At 36.0% G+C, this 12,781-nt stretch overlaps 1 protein-coding gene across 1 annotated transcript in view; it reads left to right on the plus strand.

Moving 5' to 3' along the window:
* ERC2 (ELKS/RAB6-interacting/CAST family member 2) overlaps positions 1–12,781 on the plus strand; it is a 617,452-nt gene that overhangs the window by 550,447 nt on the left and 54,224 nt on the right. The window contains exon 15 of the mRNA XM_058170468.1: positions 4,642–4,708. Coding sequence (XP_058026451.1) covers positions 4,642–4,668 — 27 coding nt within the window. The 3' untranslated portion in view covers positions 4,669–4,708. The remainder of the gene's footprint in view (positions 1–4,641; positions 4,709–12,781) is intronic.

Below are 12,781 nucleotides of genomic sequence, written 5' to 3' on the forward strand. Positions count from 1 at the left end.
ATCATGAAGCACGACCAAGGACCAGAAGCCAGACCGCAGCTGCAACATTAGCCATTTCAAACCCCTCCAATCCATACATGCAGCAGACTGACACCCACTATGAAGATGTAGCACGACCACAAAGCCAAACAACAGCTATGCAGCTCACCAGCTCAAATCCCCCTGCAGCACAGACTAGACTGAGCACAACCAAGCCCCCACCAACACAGGACACACCCCCAGCCCCCATCCAATCAGAGCACAGCCAAGCTCCCACCCAATCAGTTCAAACCCCCACTAGCAGTTAAAAGGAAGAAACAGCTGCGATCACACATTGCTCCCAGAAGCACGAAGCTGAAGCCTGAAGATGACGAATGAGACTTCATCGAAACGTCGCCAAGACACTTCCAATTTTACACGCGAGAAAACCCAAACAACCTCAGAAAACATATATATATATATATATATATATATATATATATATATATATATATATATATATATATATATATATATATATATATATATATATATATATATATATATATATATTTCATGATGTGTTGTTTTTTATTTATGACAATGTTTGTGTATACTGTTATACACAAACAGTATACACATACTGTTATATATAAGTAAAAGTATGCAACAGCTATGTTAATTTGATATAATGAAAGGGAACAATAGGACAGGAACGGTAGGCACTTTTGTGCTCTTATGCACGCCCCTTATAGTCCTCTTAGGAATGAGGTGAGGTCAATAGTAGAGAGTTTTTGGTTGAAGATTTTGGGATTTTGAGTAGAGACTATGGAGTCAGGTAATGAGTTCCAAGTGTTAACAACTCTGTTACAGAAGTCATATTTTCTGCAATCAAGTTTGAAGTGGTTGACATTAAGTTTGAATCTATTGTTTGCTCTTGTATTATTGCGATTGAAGCTGAAGTAGTCTTTTACAGGAAGGATATTGCAATAGATGATTTTGTGTGTTTAACTCAGGTCATGTTGAAGTCGACGTAGTTGTAAATTTTCTAATCCCAGGATTTCAAGCCTGGTGGTATAAGGTATTTTGTTGTTTTCGGAGGAGCAAAGAACTCTTCTAGTAAAATATTTCTGGATGCGTTCGATTGTATTAATGTCAGAGATGTGGTATGGGTTCCAGACCTTATTGTTTCTTGTATATTGAAGATTAACACCTTCTGAGATTTTGTTTTTAAAGGTCCTATATATGATAGAAAACTGGAGTCTTTTCAGGTCACAGTGAGTGAGAAACGAAATCCCTTGTGTGGCAATCACTGTGTTAAAAAAAGTAAATTCATCTGCAAGTGGTAGAAAAGCTTTCACAGGCCTGGGGCCAGTAGTAACATGTCTGACAGCTCAAACCACCAGTTACAGGCAGCAGACAAGAAGACAAGAATAGGATGCCTTATTCTAGTTCCCTTACACCATGCTTTTTGGGAGAAAAAAAATAAACACTATTTCATAAGATGAGTACATTATTTTCACTAGATTTATTTTAAGTTGAGATGTTAATTCTTTGTGCTCAAGGACATAAAAGTCATCTATTACAAGTCTGGTCAGGCAAGCTTTTTTTACTGAAGAAGAAGCAGAACACTTGTAATGATTGTGTTGTAAGGCATTTTTAATTAATATTAGGTCCTATCAAATATTCCAGAAGTATTTTATTTGAAAAACATCTAAGATGTGGGCAGATTCTGTATCCTATTTGTGACCAGAGACACTGAGATGGGCATTTTACTGAAGTTTTCCAAAGGACAAGAAATTCTTCAAATGTTTTTAGAAAGGGAATCTTTCTTTCTGTCCTAACAGAACATCTAAATTTATTTGTTTTCTACTCGGTCCTGCTCAGCAAGGGAACTGCTTGTGGATAACCCTAGCTGATCTCAGAAAGCTAAACAAGGCTGGACTTGGTTATTGTTTGGATAGCTAAACATCAAGACAAATCAGTGCTCATTAGGAAGTATATATAGTATTATTAGGAATATAGTATATGCTACTATACTATTTACTATGCTATGCTACGCTACACTACGCTACACTATGCTAATAAGGCTCAGCAGTTAAAGATGCTGAACTTGTCAACCTGGGTTTGAGACCCATGTGTCACACAATGGGGTGAGCTCCCACTACTTGTCCCAGCTCCTGCCCACTTAGCAGTTCAAAAGCACACAACTGTAAGCAAATTAATAAGTACCACTTTGGTGGGAAGTTAACAGTAGTCCATGCATCTTTGGCATATAGCCATGCTGGCCACATGACCACAGAAAATGTCTTCAGACAATGCAAGCTCCCTTGGCCAAGAAATGGAGATGAGCACCATGCCTTAGAGTCAGACAGGGACAGGGAAATCTTTACCTTTAAATTTATTCTATCTTTATCAATATAAAATATTATGATATGCTACACTATGCTATATATATATATATATATATAAACACACACACACAGACACACACACACACATATATACATATACATTATACATACACACACAGATGATAGATCGAAAGATAGATAGAGATACAATAGATAGATGATAGATAGATAGATGATAGATAGATAGATAGATAGATAGATAGATAGATAGATAGATAGATAGATAGATAGATAGATAGATAGATAGATAGAAGTGACCTAATCTAGAGGGAATCTTTATCTTCCCTCTTACTGAAGAATGCTTGATGAACAACATTTTCATCATCTAATATGTGCATTATTTTTACCAGTAGCTTACACTGTTTTCTGAAGAATTACTTGAACAGGTGAAAAAGAATAGAGCATTTAACCATTTCCTTAGAGAAAACATACTCCACCTGTTTTCAATGAGAAGAGACAATATGATGTTGCATGGCAAACATTCCAGAAAGAGAGTGTTCACAGCTTAGAAAGACTTGATCCCATCCTGGGAAATTATTTAACATCTGACTGCACTTGTAATCCAGACAGGAGAATTAGAATAGAACAATTACCATCTGCCTGAGAAAAATTCAGTAGAATCCATGACCATTAATATTGAACACAGTAATTCCTTTATCTAAATGTGTTCAACAGATTTATCCTGGAAAAGCAGGCATTTTCAAGCCATCTTTCTTTTCTCTTTCCTTTTCTTTTTAAATCAAGTAATCTCTCAGCCAGAAAATTCTTTTTTTTCAAAACCGCACTAATTTAATTCTACCCACTAATACTATTATGGCAGTTTCTATTTTATGTTACATACATAAAAATAAAATCCTTACAAAAAGAGGAAAAGCAAGGTAATTGTATATGTGGAAGTAAATTTTCAATTTAATTCAAGCAAAAAATAATAACAATCAGGATCCCATTCATGTTAGGGTAGTCTGGAACAGAATTTATTCTAAATAAATACATTCTGAATAAATGCTAAATGGTTATGTAAAATTTTGGAACTACATGCAAAGAAGCTCATAACATTGCACTTGGAGCAGAAAATTGTTGGCATCTTGAGAGAAATGTGGCATGCTTCATATCAGTCAAAGTCCCTTCAGATTCACAGTTTCTATAAAAGTACACTCTTTAGGGCTGCACCATCGTTGCTGCCTCTGCTCCGTCCCTCACTTGTTCCCTCTCATCTTTAGACATAGAGGAAGCATTTGGAGTCAAAGGATATGTGTGAGGAAGGAGACATACAGCTGTATCAGGAAGCCAGTTAGCCACCATGATACAAAAAGATGCTGAGGCCCTAGAAAGAGTGCAGGGGTTTGGATGCTAAATTGTAGAATGAAGGGCTAAGGGAACTAGGTATATGTTTAGTCTAACAAAGAGAAGGAGACATGATAGCCATCTTCCAATACTTGAAATGCCTGTCATGGGAAGAGGGAGTTGATTTATTCTCCAAAGCATCTGAGGAGCATGGGTGGAAGCTTGTCAGGGGAGACACAGCCTGGAATTAAGGAGAAATTTCTTAACAGTGAGAACAATTAATCAATAGAACAGCTTACAACCCAGAGTCACGGATGCTCCATCGCTGGAGATTTTCAAGAAAAGATTGGACAACGACCTATGTGTAATAGAATAAGGACTCCTGCCTTGAACAGTGGGGGACTAGAAGACCTCCAAAGTCCCTTCCAGCTGGAAGATTTTATTTCTGTTTGTTTATTTGCCTCAGTAAATTGTCTCTTTTGGTCATCACTATATTTCTGTGCTATACAAAACTAAAATTATTCATTAAAATACTTACTGATATATTTATTTAAATCATCATGTTAAGTAAAAAAAATTATATCCTCCTCAGAAATAAGACCAATGGAAGATCATAATACTGATAGGTATAGTTAGCAATGTGCTTTCTGAAAGAGTTATGAACTTATCTTCTTTTATTATCTATTCAGGTTCATAATATATTTTGGATGCAAAATTACAACTCTGTTCAAGCCATGTTTCACTATGTTTTTGGATTTGTGCCTTTTGAAATGATCAATACTTGATTGATCATGGAACCTGCCTGTGTGGGAAAAATTCTAGGAAGGAAAATAGTTGTTGCTTACATTTCATTCCAATGTGTTTGAGAACCTGAACTTTCATCATCAAAGATTAATAGATCTTCAATGGCACTGAGGTAACTAATTGTTTCTTCTTTTATTCCAATGCTAAAACTTCAATCTACCTCCTACTGTCTGGCTGGCAGGATGATGAGGAAGGCATATGGGCATAACCGGTTCCTATAAACCAAAGTTCCAGTTTTGTTTTGAAGGGTGAGAAACTATTTTATTTTATATTTGGATGCAGTGCTTGATTATTGTAATTTCTAACTGTGGTAATGGGTACATCTTGTGAATGAGAAACAAGCAAACTGAGATAGTGATCTTCACTGATCAATTTTCTATTACCACTAAAGGATGGCAATAGAATAGAATAGAATAGAATAGAATAGACTAGACTAGAATAGAATAGAATAGAATTTTTTTATTGGCCAAGTGTGATTGGACACACAAGGAATTTGTCTTGGTGCATATGCTCTCGGTGTACATAAAAGAACATCTTTTCCATTGTAACATATCCTATGCAATTCTACAGAGTTGAAAAATATTATGGTGATGTTCAGTTACATGGATCTACCTGGACTGCATTGAGTTAACAGCTATACAGGATTGCATATGATTAATACTTGGATAAGAGACCACAAGAAAGTTCTGGGGCTAAAAGAAGGCAACTGCAAAATACTTCTATATCAGGGGTGTCAAACTCGAGGCCCAGGTGCCAGATCCAGCCCACAGAGTCTTAGATTTGGCCCGCGGAGTGGCCCTGGAAGCAGCAAAGGACCGGCCCATGGTGCCTCTGCAAATGAAAACAGAGCTTGGAGAAGCTTGGAGAAGCTGTGCATGGCCCGCCAGGCCTCTGTTTTTGCTAGCAGAGGGCTGCAGGAGGCCATTTTGGCCAAAAACGGAACCTGGATGGGCCATGCGTGGCCTCCCCGAGCTCCGTTTTCGCTAGCAGAAGCTGCAGAAGGCCATTGCTGCCAAAAACAGACCCTTGATGAGTAACGTCGAGCTGGCCATGCCCACCTGGCCATGCCCACCCATCCACCCAAGATCAAACAGAACCCTGATGAAATCCTTAATGAAATCGAATTTGACACCCCTGTTCTATATTGTTGGCAAGAAAGCCACATGGACTACATGTAGTTGTAACCTTAACCCTAACTATGACTACAAGAGTCAACCAAGAGTCAGCTTTGGCTCATGAGCCAATGTTCTGAGAAGTGATCTACAAGGCTAGGATAGAAAATGTGGGTTTTGTCTGTGTTAGGGCACAACAGCTATTCATTTCTGAATTATCAGATAGAAAATTTTCACTTATCTTTATGTTTATGTTTATCTTTATGTTTAATGGTGCATTCAGGATACATTCCAGTATTTTAATTTTATCAGGCATAAAAAATGCCAGTAGTTCTAAAAAATAGATAGATGGGTATCATTAAACAAAATAATCAAAACTCACCATGTTATATTGTCATGTTCTTCCAAATAAATTTCAGGACTTGCTTGCTTATGATGTTTTCCAATTAATTTTCCTTGACTTCCATTTAATTATACCATTTAATTTAATTACTGATTCATTCATTAATCGCACCATCTGCATCTCAGCTACTTATCTTTGGACTAATGGCAAATAAGAGGTAATATAGAAAGTAAAATAACACCAATGTTTGTTGCAGGAAATGCAGAAAAATCTTATGAATATTTGTGTATAAAAACTTGACTCAGAACTTTTATGGAGCCAGAAAGCAAATTTATTTCTGGTACAGCCACAAGAAAGTTTCAACAAAAATGATTATTGAAAAATTATCAAGGTACTATGAGTTTTACATTACAACACCCACCTTATATGTTACTAATTTGTGATTATTTTCCACATCCTCTGCCAAACAATGCATTTTAAAAGAGACATTTTTTGTTCATGTGACTGAATTTGTTTTTATATCACACTGATGATAATGATAAAACTCTTCTTTCTCAAGGATTACAAAATATTATTAAGAATTTCTTTTCTATGCTGCTGTTCTAAGCTGTTGTATGCCTTAACATATATTTGTTTTTTTCATTTGCTGAGTATTCAGGAGAGCTACCCAATTTTAAAATGTAAAACACAATATAAGCTTATTTTATTTTATTTATTTTATTTATTATAATTTGTCAAACAGAAACAAAAACAGGAATAATATAAAAATACAATGCCAGGGACAACTGGCATGTTAAGTTTTGAAAAGTTTTTGAAAAGCATGAATTAAAATTAGCAATAGCAATAGCACTTAGACTTACATACTGTTTCATAGTGCTTTTACAGCCCTCTCTAAGCGGTTTATAGAGTCAGCATGTTGCCCCCAACAATCTGGGTCCTCATTTTACTCACTTTGGAAGGATGGAAGGCTGAGTCAACCGTGAGCTGGTGAGATTTGAGCTGCTGAACTGCAGCTAGCAGTCAGCTGAATTAGCCTGCAGTACTGCACTCTAACCACTGCACCACCTCAGCTCTTTTAATTAATACTAAAAATGATACTAAAGGAATTTAACAATTAAGTTGTGCATGTACAGATTTTCTCAAGACTTAAGAGAGTGACGATCAGCATCTATCTCTGCATGCATAGACAGAAACACATTTTAATTTTGATTACCTTTATAACACATTTAGACCAGTGGTGGGTTTCAAAATTTTTTACTACCAGTTCTGTTGGTGTGGCTTGGTGGGCGTGGCATGGTTTGGTGGGCATGGCTTGGTGGGTGTGGCAGGGGAAAGGATACTGTAAAATCTCCATTCCCACCCTACTCCAGGGGAAGGTTACTGCAAAATCCCCATTTCCTCCCGATCAGCTGGGACTCGGGAGGCAGAGAATAGATGGGGGCAGGACCAGTCAAAATTTTTACTACCGGTTGTCCGAACTACTCAAAATTTCCGCTACCGGTTCTCCAGAACTGGTCAGAACCTGCTGAAACCCATATCTAATTTAGGCAAAACTGCCAATAGTTTTGCCAGTAGTTTCCAATGTAATTTACAGTATTCCATCTTGTTTATTCCAGAACCTGCCCCCTCCATCCCTCCATCCTCCTCCTATCAGCATTCCTTTTCCAAATCTTCTGAAATGTAGATCAAAATGTGTTTCCACCAACCAGGTCACAATATAAGACATTTTTCATTTAAGCTAGGACATTGGCATCCTTTTCTGTCTAAAACATAGACTAAAGTACATTTATTGCTAAAGTATAAATTAAGTAGCATATGTCCTCAAAGTTATTTTTATTAATATTGGACATAGTTCCTGCTGTTAGTAGTTGATTATATGCCATGACTGGATATATATATATATGTTAGTGGCCATAGTTCATAATTCAGGTGAAATCAATATTTTAAGATGTGGCTTTAAATGTAATACAGACTTTAGATTTGCATTTGTCTTATTTCAGAATTTTTTAAATTTCCCAATCAAGCCCTATTCCTTTTTAGTTCTTCAGTACAGTAGTTTTCCATCTGAGTACTAATGAGCACTGACTGAGCTTAGCTTCTAGACCCACTGGATGTAAAAGTGGTTAACATCAGTGTGGCTAATAGTGGGTTAATTTTAATCACATATTTTAGATCAATGGATTTCCCCCCCCTCATTTTAATATACAAAGACTTAAAACACAAAATAGAATATAGGTAATCCTTGATTTATGCAAAAATTTCTGTTGCTAAGCAAGACAGTTGTTAAGTGAATTTTGTCCCATTTTATGACCTTTCTTGCCACAGTTGTTAAGTGAATCACTGCAGTTGTTTAGTTTGTAACACAGTTGTTAAGTATCTGGCTTCCCCATTGACTTTGCTTGTCAGAAAGTCACAAAAGGTGATCTCGTTACCCTGGAATACTGCAACTGTCATAAATATGACAGTTGTCATAAATATGCCAAGCATCTGAATTTTGAGCACCTGACTATGGGGATGCTGTAATGGATATAGGTGTGACAAATGGTCATGAGTCACTTTTTTCAATGCTGCTGTAACTTCAAATGGTCACTAAATGAAGTGGTTAAGTCAAGGACTACCTGTTTTAACAAAACACGCTTTTAATAAAATGCTAAAGGCAAAACAAATGGTGGCTTCCACTGAAAGGACCCTTCAGAATTGACAATATCATTGTTGTTACTCTTCATTTCCCCCCCTGTGCTATTGTTCTTTTTGTTGATTAGGTTTGTTTTTCATTCAGTGCTTTGAATTATTCAATTCCCAGGAAACTGTGATTGTTGAATTGTCTAGATGATAGATACATAGATAGAGAAAATAAATTCAGTTTTAGTCGGTTTTTAAACATAAGCCTTTAAAACTATTTTTATGTAGGAAAGATTTTCTAATAGTAGCCATAAAATGTTGATTGACTGGACACTGAGGTGTAAGGCTAAAAGAAATGTCACATGAGATATTAACTTAATCTTATTTTATGAAAGTGAAAACTGGCATGGCAGAATGATAGCTGCACATGATATTTATCCCTGTTCAAATGTTTTCCCAAGCTACTGTGTTTCCCTGAAAATAAGACCCTGTTGTATTTTTTTGAACCCTGAAATAAGTGCTTGGCCTTATTGCCATGCGCTGAAAAGCACGATTGGGCTTATTATCAGGGGATGTCTTATTTTGGGGAAACCAGAGTAATGAATAAGAACCTACAGTATCTTTTTGATCAGAAACATACAACAAAGGCAGTCAAGAACCCAACTTTCAAGTCTTTCCCAAAATCTTTTTTTTTTTTTTTTGGTATAGATTATTCCTCTAACTAACTTCGCTTACTTTTTCAGATCTGCCCTAAAAAAATCCCTCAAAATAATTTTTAACTTTGTCCAAGGTCAAGGAGCAAATTGAGTTTTCACAGAAACCCATTGCTGAGGCAGTAGGGGAAGATGATAGCTAGATGATAAATGATAGATAGATAGTTGGATAGAAAGGTAGGAGAGAGAGAGAAAGAGGATGGATGGATGGATGGATGGATGGATAGATAGATAGATAGATAGATAGATAGATAGATAGATAGATAGACAGACAGACAGACAGACAGACAGACAGACAGACAGACAGACAGACAGACAGACAGACAGCCAGCCAAACATGGAGGGAGACAAACATAATGGGATTTTTCTGTCAAAGTTCAAAGCGGGGCACTGTTTTTTCGAAGTAAATTTCTAATAGTGAATTTTGATGGAAACATAGGTGTGCGTCCACAAACTCTCTCTCTCTGTGTATATGTGTGTGTGTGTGTGTGTTCCTTTCTGGATCTCATCCTATACTGAGTATTAAATTGAACAGATGGTTTCAGCTTCTAAAATGTGAAATCTCTCAAAGGATTCATGAATATATTGGACATGATCTTCCACAGACTTCTCCAATCCAATGAATAGAATGAGACTCTGAGAAACAAATGTGTCTTGTGTATAATTAAATTCAGTTCATATTATCTGAATGACAGAACTTTTTTATCTGACTGCAGGGATAAGTTTACATTAAAAAGAGTAATGGGAAAGAAAGAAAAACAATAGATTTTTACTATTCCCCTACCCACTCACATTACTGCATTAAATAATGGAACATTTACATCTAAAATACAGTAATTTAACCTCGAAGAAAATGTAGCTCAAATAAGTTATACTTCTTTTTCTTACCAGATTGTGGCTATACAGTGTTATGGAATAACTTATCCATTTAGGGTTGCTGAACCATTTGGTTCTGAGTTCAGAAAATTGAATATTGTTACTTAAGACAATATCTGAATCCAGCCAATTATCATTCAGAAATCCATCAATAGTTTAATAAGTGATGGATTAACATAAAGCGTGGAATCTATCATTTTCATCTAGTTCAGAAAGGAATTTAAAACAAAGGGGAAAAAAAGCTGAAATAGAATTGTTAAACTATTTTATAAAAAGGAAATTTCCTTATAAAATAACGCTTTCTTGATTCTTGGCTGTTCGTTTCTACATCGCAAAACTCCATTATGCCTTTCCTTCTTCAAACTTTCAACAGACTTTCCACATGGAAATCATGCAGATAAATATTCTGCTCTTGACTCCACATTCTGGTCTAGATCCTGACCTCTTGAGTCTCTTTTAAAAAGAAAAAAGGTTCATCTTGATGGATAGAAGAAGAATTTAGATGAACACTGCAGATGATGGCATATTCCTCTAACAGCATCTTTCCCAAGTTTAAATTCAATATAAGTTGGATGAGAAGAGGAAAAATAGTCTTCTATTTCCAGCCATTATTTCTTGTTAGCTATCTTATAATTTTGTTGCCTCCTCCTCCTCCTCCTCCTCCTCCTTCTTCTTTTCTTCTTCTTCTTCTTCATTGGCCAGTAAATCATTATCAGTACATTTTTCTGGCAGTAGCCGACATACCAGCAGATGGGCTAGCTACATGGCATTGGTTTCCTGTCTAGTCTATCCTGAAGGGATGACATTTCTTGAGTCCTCGTAGAAGATTCTAAGACCCAATGTACATTTCTATAAATGGCTTTGAAGGTACTATAAATAATTGAAAATCAATGCAAGCTATTTTCTTCTAAATAACTGTGAAAATGGAGGCAGCTATGAAAGCCTATTTGTTCTGTAATGCTAAACCACTGGTTAATCTGATATGAAAAACTCTGGACTCTCCCTCTCTATATTATTTGTTTTCTACTTTCAATAGAACGATGGCATCAATTGCCTGGTTCAAATGAAACAACAGTCATTGGGTTTACATAGAGCACTAAACCTATTCAGGTTTACTGAATAAATCCCAATTCTCACACAACATGCTAGGTCAAAACTGAGCAAAATACATTTATTGGTCTGTATTGGCTATGCAAATGTTTTCAAAGAGTTATGAGGCATTTACAAATTGTCCAGATTTGCCCAGCTATTTATCAAAACTGATCCTGGTTCTGTCTCCATGACAATGTGGCTTTGTAACATTGTAACATCAGTCTGGAAAAAGACATGGCTGCTTTAACAATTGAAAAAGAGGTGCTTCCATACCACCCTTTCAAGGGATTTTCGCGGTCTTAGCATTTATCAAGAAGGACTAAACTGGCATGTTAAAATCCCTATCTTTTAAACAATTCCCTCAGATTTTAGGGTAAAGGGAAATTCTACTTAGTTTAAATTGAGAGGGGAATTTCCCTTTCTTAGCTTAATTTCCCTTTCAGTTTTCCATAAGGGCAATAGGCAATCACTCTTTTTTTATGGGATAAGTTGAAAAGAAGCACTTGAAGGTATTCGGAAATTGGGGTTAAACTTTTATTTCTAATTTAGATACTTGAGTTATTAAGAATCAGACTTATATCTGTTATATCTGTTTTGCATTGCCCTGCCATTCCTTTAGCACAACCAAGGTTTGGTTAGATGAGAGCTTCATACCCAGATGAATTCTGTCATTTTTTTCAGTAACTAGAACTCGGTAGTAACCTACAACATCTTCTAATATCTTCTAGTTATGGTTGTAAGGTTGCAAAGCTTGTCCTTGTTAATGTTACATTAGCACAACAGTGACTGGATTGCCTCCAATTGAATTTAGAAAATAAATCCTGTGAAAATGAATGTGCTTTCCATAAAAATGCTACTTTCAATGGACTTAAATTATATCTGCCTACTGTTGCTGATGCTTATTGTAATTGTATTCCCCCCCTTCAATTAATGCCTCTGGATAACTGTAATTGTTTGCTTGTTTGCTTGTTCATTGTTTATTACTTTTCTACGCTGCTCGTCTCACAAAGTGACTTTGGGTGGTTTACAACAAAGTGTAATGGTGCAGGGGTGGTTTTTAAAGCAGCCTCTACAACTCCATTTCACCCCAATATTAACATCATTGAGATAATTTGGTAACATAGTTACTCTGATTTGCTCTAGAGGGTATTTAACTATTGCTAATAGGGATGGAGAATTATAGCCACGGCGTGAATTGTCAGCTTGTCATTCATACATTTCACATTTCAGGAGACTTTTAATCCTTTCACCAGTCACTTATAAGCCTGTTTTGGTAAATCTCTGTAATTTTGTATTGTTTTGGCCCTTTGCAATATAGAGAAATAATTCTGTGAAGCACTGGATATTATGTTTACTTCTTGGAGCATGCATGTGCCTCAAAATTGTAAAGCAGGTTGCAAATATTCTTACTATTTTTCTTCTTTTATAAGAACTGCTTCTTTTTAACTATTTGAAAGTTAAAGGATCAAATTTAACAGGGTTAAATTCTAAGCTCATGTTTAAGCTCTTTTGCCCATATTATTTATTTCCTTATTTTGATATTTTCAGCTAAGGAAAATAGCA

The sequence above is a fragment of the Ahaetulla prasina genome, chromosome 2, assembly GCF_028640845.1.
Source record: "Ahaetulla prasina isolate Xishuangbanna chromosome 2, ASM2864084v1, whole genome shotgun sequence".
NCBI classification, from domain to species: domain Eukaryota; kingdom Metazoa; phylum Chordata; class Lepidosauria; order Squamata; family Colubridae; genus Ahaetulla; species Ahaetulla prasina.